The 14,863-nt window shown below is 48.4% G+C and overlaps 1 protein-coding gene across 1 annotated transcript in view; it reads left to right on the forward strand.

Moving 5' to 3' along the window:
* The first annotated feature begins 13,306 nt into the window (after window positions 1-13,306).
* The window catches only part of CFAP161 (cilia and flagella associated protein 161), a 38,839-nt gene continuing 37,282 nt past the window's right edge, over window positions 13,307-14,863 (forward strand). The window contains exons 1-2 of the mRNA XM_010350251.3: window positions 13,307-13,473; window positions 14,668-14,757. Of these exons, the coding sequence (XP_010348553.2) occupies window positions 13,405-13,473; window positions 14,668-14,757 (159 nt within the window). The 5' untranslated portion in view covers window positions 13,307-13,404. The remainder of the gene's footprint in view (window positions 13,474-14,667; window positions 14,758-14,863) is intronic.

A 14,863-nucleotide genomic window follows, 5' to 3' on the forward strand; every position in this document is an offset into this window, starting at 1 on the left:
TGAAAACATAGAATTTTGAGATTACATATAGGTATAATAAAGCTATATAAAAAGAAAATCAAGCAGATAACGAACACAGGATTTAGGAGATGGTTACTTTGGGTAGGGGGGATGAAAGACTCATATTTAGATGTAGATTATTATCAAGATCTTAGCTTTTATTTGGGGTTGTAGGTTTACAGGTGATTATTACATTATTTAAAATAACTGGCTAAATATCTAGAGCACCGCTGCTGAGAGTGTTATGAACCAAGTGTCATGTTTAATCCGAGTACCTGAGACCCTAAAATAAATACATAAATCATAAAAAAGAAAACAGTAGCAAATTAAGTTTTCTAGTATATAGTCAGTTTATGTCCAAATAATAATACTTGTAAAGCAAGGGGAATCGGCCTGATTTTAAGGGGATATTTATTGCTAAGTAATACTGAGGTAAATTGCACAGTGGCCAAACATGTATGAGTGAATTTCTGTTTTGATTTTGGCTTTGAGAGTTTTTGAGGAGCTGAAATTTAAAATTTATATAGCCACAGAAAATGAATATTTTATGATTTATAAAAAAGAGAGTGAAAAGTCATGAAAAGAGAAGTTTAAAAATCCCTTGCATATTTGTTTATTAGTTTATGATCACCTGGCTTTTAAATCCAACTGCATTGTAAGTTGTGAGATGATTCTTTATGTTACTTTGTTTACCTTGTGAAGACTCATCTGGGGAGTCAAGGGACTCCGCTCATGCCCGGGGCTGTGCCCTCTGTGAGTGACACCAAGAGGCTGCACCGGGTTCAGGAAACAACTTCAACAAGCTAGTCCAGCCAAGGCCGCTGGGGTGTTCTCCATGACTAGCAACCGATTATTGATTCTCCAGACACCAACTGGGTGTCCAACAACCAATTCCATTCTGACATTAATAGCCTGGAGTTAGTGTCAGATTTCACAGGCTAAAAGGGTTCGATTTTACAAGACTGCCCTTGCTTCAGATGCCAAGTGCAAATCTGGGCCATGCATCCTTCTGGCTGTAAAATCAGGAGTTCCCATGACCCCCTCCTCAAGTTCAATAATTTGCTAGAATGACTCAGAGAGCCAGGAAAGCACTCTGTGATTACTGGTTTATTACAGAGGATGTTATAAAGGATACAACTCTGGAACAGCCAAATGGAAGAGGGGCATAGGGTAAGGAGGAGAGGGGTGTGGCCAGATGGAAGAGGGGCATAGCGTAAGGAGTGAGGAGAGAGGTGCGGAGCTTCCACGACTTTTCTGGGTGTGCCACCTTCCCGGCAGTTCAATGTGTTCACCAGCCCAGAAGCACATCAACGTTTATTGTTCAGGAGTTCTCTTAGAGCTTAATCTCCAGCCCCTCACCTTTCTGCTTGGAGGTGGGTGAGTGGGGCTAAAAGTCTCCACTCTTGAATCACTTGGTCTTTCTGGTGGCCAGCCCCATCAAGAGGCTATCTAAGGGCTCCCACCCTAAGTCTCCTCATCAGCATACATTCAGGTATGATCAAAAGGAGCTTATTAGGAATAACAAAAGGCATTCTTATCATTCAGGAGATTCCAAGGGTTTTAGGAGCTCTGTTTCTTATCATACCTCAGTTGCCAAACAAAAATATACTAGCAAACAAGCAAACAAAGACAGTGAGCCCTGGGCATAGAGAAATAATAGCCAGGGTTGCTACAACATGCAGGCATACCTCAGAGATAATGTGGGTTTGAGTCCAGACTACTGCACTAAAGCATATATTGCATTAAAGTGAGTCACATAAATTTTTGTTTTCCCAGTGTGTATAAATATTTATGCTTATACTATACACTGGTTTAAGTGTTCAGGGACTTTATGTCTACAAAATGTATATATCTTAATTTAAAAATGATTTACTGCTGCAGGCCGGGCGCGGTGGCTCAAGCCTATAATCCCAGCACTTTGGGAGGCCGAGGCGGGTGGATCACGAGGTCGAGAGATCGAGACCATCCTGGTCAACATGGTGAAACCACGTCTCTACTAAAAATACAAAAAAATTAGCTGGGCATGGTGGCACGTGCCTGTAATTCCAGCTACTCAGGAGGCTGAGGCAGGAGAATTGCCTGAACCCAGGAGGCGGAGGTTGCGGTGAGCCGAGATCGCGCCATTGCACTCCAGCCTGGGTAACAAGAGCGAAACTCCGTCTCAAAAAAAAAAAAAAAAAAAAAAAAGATTTGCCTTGCTGTTGACGGCTGCTGACTGATGAGGGTGGGGGTTGATTAGGGTGGCTACGGCAATTTCTTAAACTAACACAACAACAAAGTTTGCCACATTGATTGACTCTTCCTTTCACATGTTAATCTAAACAGACAGAGGCTCTCTAAAAGACGTATGTTTGGGGATAGAACATCGCAAGGGAATTTGCATGTCATAGTGAAAGTGCATATTCAGGGAGGTAAAGGAAGACAAGGGCTTTTAAAATTAAAAAAATGCAGAGGATTGCATAATTGTTTTAAAACGATTATCCTTGGCTACAAAGATCAATAACAAGGGTGATGCCCAGTCCAAGGTGGGACAGAGAGTTGTTGGGAAGATGCAGAAGGATTTTTTGTATAAGTTCATGATGAATTTTGTGCGAGGTTGTGGTTTGTGCAGTCTTTTTTGTTATCAGGCACATAAGCATGAGAACCCTTTCTTCCTGACCTTCTCTGGCTCTGCCTCTCAGGGATTTTTTATTTTTATTTATTTATTTATTTTTTTAACGTTAGTGACTCCATTTTGATTCTGGTAACTTTCACATTTCCCACTTTTGATCAAGATCTTTTTCTACAATTGTCACTGATCAATCATCCTGCAGTTAGGTTTTGATGTCTCTCGATGCTGGGATGAACCTGTTCCCGTGGCTGGTCTTGTGTCACACTGGAGGCTGTGGAGCGGGGGGTGAATGGTGACCAGTAGTCAGTGTCAAAACCCTTTTAGCTACATTTGCACAACAAGGAAGGTTGAAGGCTGTAAGGCACGTCTACTGGAGTCCATTATTAAGCTCAAGTTTGCAATTATCTCGAGGTGCTGGGCCAGCATTATTTTGTATTTCCACAAACATTTAATAAATAACAGATACAAGTTTAAAAAGGGAAAATGCAAAGTAAAGTTAATAATTATAATGACAAAATTCTATTTAGCATAATGGTTTTCAGCTAGAATCTAGTGTTACACATGCTCTGAATGAAGAGGACCCCCCCTCCACCACCACCACCAGACAGGCTTTGTGTGAGCAACTAGGCTGTTTATTCACCCGGGTATGCGTGGGCTGAGTCTGAAAAGAGAGTCAGTGGAGGGCAGTGGGATAGGAGTTGGTTTTATAGGTTTGGGGTAGTCAATGGAAAGTTACAGAAGTTACAGTTCAGGGTGTTTTTTGCAAACTGGGAGGGGGTCGTAGGATCTGTAGTCACAAGGTTGACCTATCAGTTGAGCAAGGTTGGTTACAAAGTCCAGTGTCCGGTTGCCTTATCAGTTGAGGCAGGAATAAGGAACAATAAAAGAATGTCTCAAGGTTATTTAGGCACCACAGGGCTTGGTCATTCTTCTCCTTTTTGTGGTTTTCCAGTTCCTTTGGACTTTCTAGTTCTGGGAGGCCATCCAGAGGTGTATGTGCAGGTCACGGGGGTCACCATGGCTCAACTTAGGGTATGGCCTACAATGCAGCCATTTCAAAGAACCTTGCACCTAGGCTTCTGTTTTTTGCTTGTTTTGAAACAGGCCTCACTCTGTCACTGCAGTGGGAGTGCAGTGGAGTCATCAGCTCTCACTGCAACCTCAAACTCTCAAGCTCCATTGATCCTCTTACGTCAGCCTCCCAAGTAGCTGGGACTACAGCAGGTATCACTGTGCCTTGCTAATTAATTCTTTTTTTTTTTTTAACAGAGGCAGGGTTTCACTATGTTGATTGCAAGCTCCTGGGTTCAAGTGATACCCCCACCTCAGCCAGAATCTAGACTTAAAGACAACTAATTGAATAAATCAAATGACTATAGGGAATTAGGTGAGATCTGTTGTAACCATGTGGACTGTTTGCTTATATTGTAAACGTGGGTCTGAACTTTTCCAGAGAAGAATGTGTCTAGGTACAGCATGTAGAATTAGCAATAGCACAGACATTTTCTTATTTAACCAGTGGTTACTGAAGGATGTTTTAGGGTAGGTTCTGTTAGGCTACCAGCTATTAATTGTGAAATTTCAGTTACACCATTATCATGCCAAGTGAAAAAGGTAACATAGAGAGAGTTAAAAGTCTTACTACATTATGGAGTCTTCTTTTTTTTTTTAATTTATTTTATTTTTAAAATTATTTTTGGAGATGGGGTCTTGCTCTGCTGCCCAGGCTGGATTGCAGTGGCACAATCTCGGCTCACTGTAGGCTCTGCCTCCTGGGTTCAAGTGATTCTTCTGCCTTAGTCTCTTGAGTAACTAGGACTACAGTCACACACCACCACACCTGGCTAATTTTTTGTAATTTTGATAGAGATGGGGTTTCGCCATGTTGGCCAGGTTGGTCTCAAACTCCTGATCTTAAGTGATTCAGCTGCCTCAGCCTCCCAAAATGCTGAGATTAAAGTGTGAGCCACCGCACCTGGCCTGGAGTCTTATTGCAGTATCTTAGGAAAAGTTGTTTATGGTGTGAAAACATCAACTCCTTAATCCTGGTTTATAGTTTGAACATCTCTGGTCATGACATCGGGTGGCTTGGTGAGTTTTTTGTGTGGTTCATACACCAAGCATGAGGCTTGTTTCTTAAAATTTGTCTAGTTTCAGCTTATATGGCTTCAGGAATAGGGCAACTTTTTTTTTTTTTTTTTTTTTTGAGGAGGAGTTTCGCTCTTGTTACCCAGGCTGGAGTGCAATGGCGCGATCTTGGCTCACCGCAACCTCCGCCTGCTGGGTTCAGGCAATTCTCCTGCCTCAGCCTCCTGAGTAGCTGGGATTACAGGCACACGCCACCATGCCCAGCTAATTTTTGTATTTTTAGTAGAGACAGGGTTTCACCATGTTGACCAGGATGGTCTCGATCTCTTGACCTCATGATCCACCTGCCTCGGCCTCCCAAAGTGCTGGGATTACAGGCTTGAGCCACCACGCCCAGCAAATAGGGCAACTTTTGTATTTAGTTGGAGAGTTGTAGCCAAATATTAGAGAAAATTAGGGCAATTCAGGGTCTAGTGTAGTCTATAGATAGATAATGAGAACTTGAAAACAATGCACAAGGCTACAGTCCAATACAGATGGATGACAATGGTTTTTTTTTTTGAAAAATTACTTTTTCTCTCTACACTGATCACCTAGGAATCTCATATTTAAAGAATAGAGAAAGTAATGCAATGCAGGGGGAGAGGAAGGAAATGCACGAAGACAAGTAAAGAACATCATTGTCTCATAGAACAGTGATCTGTTTTATGGGAAACAGATCTTGCCTTGAAATTTACACAGTGAGACTGTATGTAATTGAATGGAAATATCCATTTTTTTCTGACATTTTTCATTCATGAATATTTGCAAGTTTTTCATGCTGTACCTATTTCTTAAAACACACGATACCAGCAGCAACTGAAAATGAATGGCAAATTTGGTATGCATGTGTTACCTACCTCAAGGTAACAAAAGTATGTGGCAAAATATATACCACACGTAGTGCTTCACAAGCCGCAGTTCTATTTAGGCAGCATTTATTGTAGTAAACTATTGTGAATAAGACTCATTCGCTGTTTATAATTGTTCTAGTATGCATTCTTTTTTTTTGAGACAGAGTTTCGCTCTTGTTACCCAGGCTGGAGTGCAATGGTGCAATCTTGGCTCACCACAACGTCTGCCTCCTGGGTTCAGGCAATTCTCCTGCCTCAGTCTCTCGAGTAGCTGAGATTACAGGCATGCGCCACCATGCCCAGCTAATTTTTGTATTTTTAGTAGAGACGGGGTTTCACCATGTTGACCAGGATGGTCTCGATCTCTTGACCTTGTGATCCACCTGTCTCGGCCTCCCAAAGTGCTGGGATTATAGGCGTGAGCCACCACGCCCGGCCTCTAGTATGCATTCTTCATAGTGAAGTGTTAATACATCACATCTTATTTATTTTAGCAGATCAGTATATTTTCTGTATTTAATTATAAAAATTAACTTAGTTTTTAAAATGTATTTGTGAATACACTTTTTCCATTTGGTGCTACAGTTGGTTGACTACGTAGCCGAATATATAATGTTGGCTTATCCTAAGGCTGTCCACGTACTTAATTTACTGAAGTATTCATTTTAAGTAACATGCTTACTGTGTATAGGAATTTGTATTTCAAAGGTACTTGATCTATCTTCAAAGAAAAATTAATTAGGAATTACTTTATTATAAAATGCTCCTACAAGTCTTGTTTTTTTTTTTTTTTTTTTTTTTTTTTTTAATGTTAGACTTCTGTGCATGGAGGTAATTAAGGTACATCATTATTGTAGTTTAAAAGTTGTATATGATCAAACATTTTGTTTTTACTGTATGTTTTTACTGAATGATCTATTTGCCATCCCAAGGTAAGCATGAATAAAATTGGGTTAAATGCAGCATGTGGCATCACAGTCTCTTAGAATTTGAATTTTCCCTTTTGGCCTCAGTGTGGTCAAAAAATAAATTTTTTATGCTGGATAGAGACACTTTACATTATTGCTCTGAGCTCAAGATTTTGACCCGTTTGATCTGAGAGCCTAATTTTTAGAAATATTTATTTCTTTTTATTTTAGATTGTTAACTTCTCAGTTAATTATTTTGTCATTGTACACAATTGTTAGGCAAATCTATTTTATATTTCTAAAAGGCATCAGGTTTGTTGGTTACCATGGAGCTATTAAAATTTGCGAAACCATTAATTTGAAAGTTCTTGAAGACTTTCAAAGATCTTAGCTTGAATGCCGTAAGTGGTGAGTTTTAACTTAACACCAGCAGAAAAGTCAGCAAATTCAAAGTAGGTAGAAAAAAAATAGAGAGATAGAGAACTTGTAAGACTGTCCATTTTAACTATATAGGTGCAGTTTTTTTTTTGAATAAAGACCATTTGAACTCTGAATTTTCCTTGATATAATTTGCCTATCAGTTTGAAAATGTACGCAAGAACAGGCCATAATATGTCGCTGGCTGGAGTCCCAGAAAACCTGGCATGCCATAATGTTTGTGAATCCCATTCTGTTTCTTATTAATCTCTCAAGAGCAAAGAAAATCTAAAAATCATGTCAGGGAACATCAGGAATTTAGATCAGTGTTTTAGATGATGGTATTTGCCCTGTGGCTTTTAATTAGCTGTCCTGCACCCACCATCCAGAATGTTTGTTTTTTACTCTCAGAAGATTTTTCAGAAACAAGTAAGGGAAAAGGTCAAACAAAAGCAAAAATACCCCAGATATTACACTAGGTATGCAACCTAGAACAAGAGTAAATTCACCAGAAGATATGCCTCACAGACAGAATGTAAATTCTGTGGAAACCAAGGGTACCCAATTCAGAAAGACATTTGTCTTTATACCAGAAAAGATAAAAAGTATTTTTTTATTCCAGGAATGATATCTGTTTTTTATTAAAATGGCCTTATCTGAACCAGATGCAAATATTTAAAAAGCCTCTACCAAAAGAAGAGAGGCTCAACCTGAGAGGAAACTCACCAGGGCAGAAAAGGTGAGCCATGAAAGCAGAGAGCTCAAAGGGCTGAAGTGAGTATCACCCACTGGTTCCAAGAATCACTGATTTTTCTCAGTAGTGATCTTTTTCAGATCCCACTTTTGACACCATACATGTCACCCTAAATAACACATAGAGAGAGGCTCTCTAAAAGAAAAGATACTTATCTGGGTATACAGCATTGCAATGGGACTATGCCCACTATAGTAAACTATGTGTATATTCAGAGAGGTAGAGAAATATAAAGGTTTTTAGAGGAAAAAATTAGGGCTACATAGTTATTTTAAGTAATTTTCCTTGGTTACAAAGGTCAATAACAAGGAGACACCAATCCAAAGTTGGATAGGCAACTATTGGGTAGCTGGCCTTGTTGAAGTATTTTTTGTATAAGGTGGTAATGACCTTCATGTACGGCTATGGTTTTTGTAGAATCTTTTTGTTATAAGACATAAAAATGTGAGAATCCTCTCTTTATGGATTATCCCCAGCTCTATTGATCAGAATTTTCTTAACATTGGTGACTGTTTTAATTCTGACAATTTTCATGCATGAAAAATTTCTCTGTAGCACGTGATGATGTTTGATAGCATTTTACTCACAGTAGAACTTCTTCTAGAATTGGAGTCAATCCTCTCAAACCCTGCTGCTGCCTTATCAAATTAGTTTATGTAATAGCCTAAATCCTTTGTTGTCATTTCAACAATATTCATAATATCTTCACCAGGAGTAGATTCCACATCAGGAAACCACTTTATTTGTTCATCCATAAGCAGCAATTCCTCCTCAAGACTGCAGCAACTCTGTCACATCATCAGGCTCCATTTTTTTTTTTTTTTTTTAGACGGAGTTTCACTCTTGTTGCCCAAGCTGGAGTGCAACCTCCTTCCTCAGCCTCCCAAGTAGCTGGGATTACAGGCATGTACCACCATGCATGGCTAATTTTTTGCATTATGACATCTGTAATTACTTCCTCCATTAAAATAAGAAACCCCTCAAAGTCATCCATGAGGGCTGAAATCAATTTCTTCCAAACTCTCATTAATATTCATATTTTGACCTTCTCCCATGAATCACAAATGTTCTTAATGGCATCTAGAATGGCAAATCCTTTCGAGAAAGTTTTCAATTCACCCGGATTCATCAGAGAAATCACTCTTTGGCAGCTATGGACTTAAAAATGTATTTCTTGGCTGGGTGTGGTGGCTCACGCCTGTAATCCCAGCACTTTGGGAGGCCAAGGCAGGTGGATCATGAGGTCAGGAGATTGAGACTTTCCTGGCCAACATGGTGAAACCTGGTCTTGACTAAAAATACAAAAATTAGCCGGAGGTGGTGGTGTGTACCTGTAATCCCAGCTACTCAGGAGGCTGAGGCAGGAGAATTGCTTGAACCTGGGAGGCGAAGGTTGCAGTGAGCCAAGATCACACCATTGCACTCCAGCCTGGGTGACAGAGCAAGGCTCTGTCTCAAAAAAAAAAAAAAAAAAAAAAAAAAAAAAAAAAAAAAGTAGAGACTAGAGCTTCCTTGTTTTATTCTTGATTTTATGGGAAATATGACAATACTTAAAAGGAAAAACAAACATAACTTTGGAGTCAGAAAGTCTGGGTTGAGTCCTTTCTTTGAGCAACTTTTAGCAGTTTGAATTTAGACTGCTAGCTTCTTTGCTTCTGTTTCTGAATTTATCAAATGCAGTTAGTGGTATACTATCTGATCTAACTGCTTTGTCCTATATATCCTTCAGAAATATCCTCACGCGTGGTGACGTATTGACAGAGCTGGTAGATTCACCAGTATGTGGAAATGCGCCTTTTTTTTTTTTTTTCCGAGACAGAGTTTTGCTCCTATTACCCAGGCTGGAGTGCAATGGCGCGATCTCGGCTCACCGCAACCTCCGCCTCCTGGGTTCAGGCAATTCTCCTGCCTCAGCCTCCTGAGTAGCTGGGATTACAGGCACGCGCCACCATATCCAGCTAATTTTTGTATTTTTAGTAGAGACGGGGTTTCACCATGTTGACCAGGATGGTCTCGATCTCTTGACCTCGTGAGCCACCACGCCGGGCCCTCCTATTTTTATTCCACACTTCAGCCTGCCAGTTTAAGTCTTTCCCAGTTCAGCTCCAAAGCAGCCCGTCTCCCACCACTCAAGGCCATCCAATTCTCATTCTCACAGTTCCTCAAGGCAGAAAGGATCATTCAACTCCATCACCCTTCATCAGCATATATGTATGTTTTAATATATACGTATATTTTAAATGGAGATGGGGTCTCACTATGTTGCCCAGGCTGGTCTAGAACTCCTCGGCTCAAGTGATCCTCCTGCCTCCACATCCCAAAGTGCTGGATTATAGGCTTGAGCCACCACACCAGCCCATCAGCACATCTTTAATTGCACTTTTCACAGTCTTCCTGAAGTAACAAATTTTCATGAACTACCTTTTCTTTTAGACTTGCTTTGCTGAAGGGAGCAAAGACTCCTGTCTTCCATTTCAGTCCTGTCTTACTAGACACTAAATACAGGTAAATTACAGAACGCATTCAATCAGCATCAAGCCCCTCATAGTCTTAACTGGTATCCCTCCTCTCTATAAAATAATATTTTGTTTAAAAAAATGCTGGCTGCAGTAGAGTATGCTTATATTAAGAGTTCTGCAAATCACAGGCTTTGAGACCGAGAGAGGGAGGAAAGGATCGAGGGGGGGGAAATGCTGTTAAGTCCACAAAAATATGGACAACCTCAGAAACCTATCAACAGAAATATACTAACATGGTGTATTTCTTACTTTTGAAGCCCTGAAATTAATTATGCGATTTTGGTTTCCAAATGTCTACAATAAGCAGACATTGTTTTATGATTAGGGCGAGATTACTGCTGCTGCTGCTGCTGATGATGATGATGATTGCAAAAACCAGGCTGCAAACAAGCTGTGCTTCCATTTAAAAGCTCTTCTTTGCTGCCTCGGCAAACAAGGGGTATTCGATGGCAGTTTTTGGTTAGATTCAAATCATAAGAGGCCGGGAGTGGTGGCTCACGCCTGCAATCCCAGGTGGGTGGATCGCGAGGTCAGGAGTTCGAGACCAGCCTGGCCCAAATGGTGAACCCTCGTCTCTACTGAAAATACAAAAATTAGCCGGGCGTGGTGCCGGGCGTCTGTAATCCCAGCTACCTGGGAGGCCGAGCCACGAGAATTGCTTGAACCTGGGAGGCAGAGGTTGCAGTGAGCCAAGATCGAGCCACTGCCCTCCAGCCTGGGCGACAGAGCAGCCAGATTCCGTCTCAACAACAACAACGTTTTAATAAATGAGATCTTTGCTAAGAGTAGAATTAAAAAAGGAAAAAAAAAAGTTTTACATTTCCCTCTGGAAGCCCTGCAGTTTAGGAACAGTGGGGCGGCTGGAGGGCCGCAGGCAGCGGAGGGCCCCGACGCCCCCGGGCCTGCCCCCGGCCCCTGACGCCCCCGGCCCCTGACGCCCCCTGTCCCGCCCCCGGCCCTGACGTCCCCTGTCCCGCCCCGGCCCCTGACGCCCCCTGTCCCGCCCCGGCCCCTGACGTCCCCTGTCCCGCCCCGGCCCCTGACGCCCCCTGTCCCGCCCCCGACCCTGACGCCCCCTGTCCCGCCCCTGGCCCCTGACGCGCCCTGCCCCGCCCCTGGCCCCTGACGCCCCCGGTCCCGCCCCCGGCCCTGACACCCACCCCGTCCCGCCCCCGGTCCCGCCCCCGGCCCTGACGACCCCCCCCCCCGCCACCCCGTCCCGCCCCCGGTACCGCCCCCGGCCCTGACCCCCCCCTCCGTCCCGCCCCCGGCCCTGACGCCCCCTCTGTCCCGCCCCGGCCCTGACGCCCCGGATCCCGCCCCCGATCCCGCTCCCGGCCCTGACGCCCCCGGGCCCGCCCCCGGCCCTGACGCCCCCCCTGTCCCGCCCCCGGCCCTGACACCCCTCCCGTCCCGCCCCCTGTCCCGCCCCCAGCCCTGACCACCCCCCGCCCCGTACAGCCCCCTGTCCCGTCCCCAGCCCTGACACCCACCCCGTCCCGCCCCCGGCCCTGACGACCCCCCGCCCCCCCGTCCCGCCCCCGGTACCGCCCCCGGCCCTGACACCCCCCACCGTCCCGCCCCCGGCCCTGACGCCCCCGATCCCGCCCCCGATCCCGCTCCCGGCTTTGACGCCCCCGGGCCCGCCCCTGGCCCTGACGCCCCCTGTCCCGCCCCCGGTCCCTGACGCCCCTTGTCCCGCCCAGGGCCTCTGACGCCCCCGGGCCCGCTCCAGGCCCTGACGCCCCCTGTCCCGCCACCGGCCCCTGACGCCCCCTGTCCCGACCCCGGCCCCTGACGCCCCCGGGACCACCCCGGCCCTGACACAACCCCCGTCCCGCCCCCGGCCCTGACGACCCCCCCAGTCCCGCCCCCCGGTCCCGCCCCCGGCCCTGACACCCCCCCCCCGTCCCGCCCCCGGCCCTGACGCCCCCGGGCCCGCCCCCGGCCCTGACGACCCCCCCCAGTCCCGCCCTTGGTCCCGCCCCCAGCCCTGACACCCCCCCCCCGTCCCGCCCCCGGTCTCGCCCCCGGCCCTGACGACAACCCCCACCCCCCCCATCCCGCCCTCGGCCCGGCCCCCCCAGTCCCGCCCCCGGCCCTGATGACTCCCCCCCTGTCCTGCCCCCGGTCCCGCACCCGGCCCTGACACCCCACCCGGTCCCGCCCCCGGCCCTGACGACCCCCCCCAGTCCCGCCCCCGGTCCTGCCCCCGGCCCTGATACACCCCCCCCGTCCCGCCCCCGGTCTCGCCCCCGGCCCTGACGACAACCCCCACTCCCCCATCCCGCCCTCGGCCCGGCCCCCCCAGTCCCGCCCCCGGCCCTGATGACTCCCGCCCTGTCCTGCCCCCGGTCCCGCACCCGGCCCTGACACCCCACCCCGTCCCGCCCCCGGTCCCGCCCCCGGCCCTGACGCCCCCCCCGTCCCGCCCCCGGTCCCGCCCCCGGCCCTGACGCCCCCCCCGTCCCGCCCCCGGCCCTGACGACCCCGCCCCCGTCGCGCCCCCGGTCCCGCCCCCCGGCCCTGAAGACCCCCCCCCGTCCCGCCCCCCGGTACCGCCCCCAGCCATGACAACTCCCCCTCTGTCCCGCACCAGCCCCTGACGCACCCTGTCTCGTCCCCGGGCCCTGACGCCCCCTGTCCCGCCCCGGTCCCTGACGCCCCAGGGCCCGCCCCCGGCCTTGACACCCCCCCCCGTCCCGCCCCCAGCCCCTGACTCCCCCCCCGTCACGTCCCCGGCCCCTGACGCCCCGCCCGTCCCGCCCCGACCCCTGACACCACCCCCGTCCCGCCCCCGGCCCCTGACACCCCCCCCGTCCCGCCCCCGGCCCCTGACGCCCCCCTCGTCCCGCCCCCGGCCCTGACACCCACCCCGTCCCGCCCCCGGTCCCACCTCCGGCCCTGACCACCCCCCCCAACGTCCCGCCCCGGTCCCGCCCCCGGCCCTGACGAACCCCCCCCTTCCCGCCCCCGGTACCGCCCCCGGCCCTGACACCACCCCCGTCCCGCCCCCCCCGGTACCGCCCCCGGCCCTGACGACTCCCCCCGTCCCCTCCCCGGTCCCGCCCCCGGCCCTGACGCCCCCCCGTCCCGCCCCCAGGGCTGCGCGCTGTCACTAATTGTCCAGTAGGCCCCGGACCTTGACCAATCGCCCGGGGCCCGGTCGTCATGGCGACGGGGCACGCTAACGCTCCGGGCGGAGCGGGGCGCGATGGCGCAGAACAGGTACGGTCCCGGAGTCCGGATCGGCAACTGGAACGAGGACGCCTGCCTGGAGGAGGTACGGAGGGTGCGGCCCGGCGCCGACCTGCGGCTCAGAAGCTCCGGCCCCGGCCCCAGGTTCAGTCCCTGCTGCGCGCCTGCAGCCTCCTCTCACCCAGCGCACCGTGGATACCCCCGAACCCCTGTTCTCTGCACTCCCACGGAGCCTCACCCGCCCGGCTGCAAGCCCAGGGCTCGCTGGCCTCCACGCCGAGCACCCCGACTTCTCTTTCTGCGGGTTCCTTGGCCTCCTAGAGTCGGGCGCCTTGACTCTCGGGCCCCTGGCCTGTGTGTCCCTCTTAGTCTAGAGCCCCACCAAGTACCCCCTGGTTTTGTTTTTGGTTCTGAGACGGAGTCTCGCTCTTGTTGCCCAGGCTGGGGTGCAACGGCGCCATCGCGGCCCAGGCTGGAGTGCAATGGCACCACCTGGGCTCACCGCAACCTCTGCCTCTCGGTTCCAGCGATTCTCCTGCCTCAGCCTCCTGAGTAGCTGGGATTACAGATACGGGCCACCATACCCGGCTAATTTTTGTATTTCAAGTAGAGACGGGGTTTCTCCATGTTGGTCAGGTTGGTCTCAAACTCTCGACCTCAGGTGATCCACCGCCTCGGCCTCCCAAAGTGCTGGGATTACAGGCGTGAGTCACTGCACCTGGTCCCCGCTGTTTTTTAAGAGTCTTACAGTCAGCCTCAGGCTGCGGGCCAGGTGAGGACACAGGCCCCAGGTAGAAATAATATCCCTCTGCACTCCAACCCTGCCGCTTGCCCTCTTAAATGACCCCGAGCATTGCTTTTACTGACGTTTTGCACTCACTGCCTTGTATTCTCCCAAGGTAGTCTTAACAACGTTCGGAGCCATTCGTGTATGGGTCAGGTTGGGAAGGGGTGGACTTTCTAGCATTAGTTATCACACAGTCAAGGGAAACCTCAGCAGGGGAGACACGGCCTCCAGATGTCACTCAGGATGCAATCGGGCTGGAGTAATTCCTGGTGATGATTCCTTTTGTTTTGCCTTTCTCATTTTTCTAAACATTCTATAATGCAGTAAAAACATTAAAGTAATGCTAAATATGTTCCATCGTTCCCATTATGATCCCATTACTTCTTTGACCTCAAATTTTGCTTTTTCAACTTGGAAGAGCTTCTGACCTCAAAGTTATTAATAACGAACATCTGTATTATTTAGGGCTACTCTTGTTGATTTTCTCTTTAGGAGCTCATGAAAGACTTCTTAGAGAAGAGAGACAAGGGGAAACTCCTCATACAGAGAAGTAGAAGACTGAAAAAGAATCTTTTGAGACCGGTATCTTTAAATTCAAACATTGTTTTCAAAATTCTGTTGAACCTGGTGTGGGTATATGTTAAGCAAGAAAAAATATTCATAACTGAGTTACCATTTGGAAAATAAC

The sequence above is a fragment of the Saimiri boliviensis genome, chromosome 5 (genome assembly GCF_048565385.1).
Source record: "Saimiri boliviensis isolate mSaiBol1 chromosome 5, mSaiBol1.pri, whole genome shotgun sequence".
NCBI lineage: Eukaryota > Metazoa > Chordata > Mammalia > Primates > Cebidae > Saimiri > Saimiri boliviensis.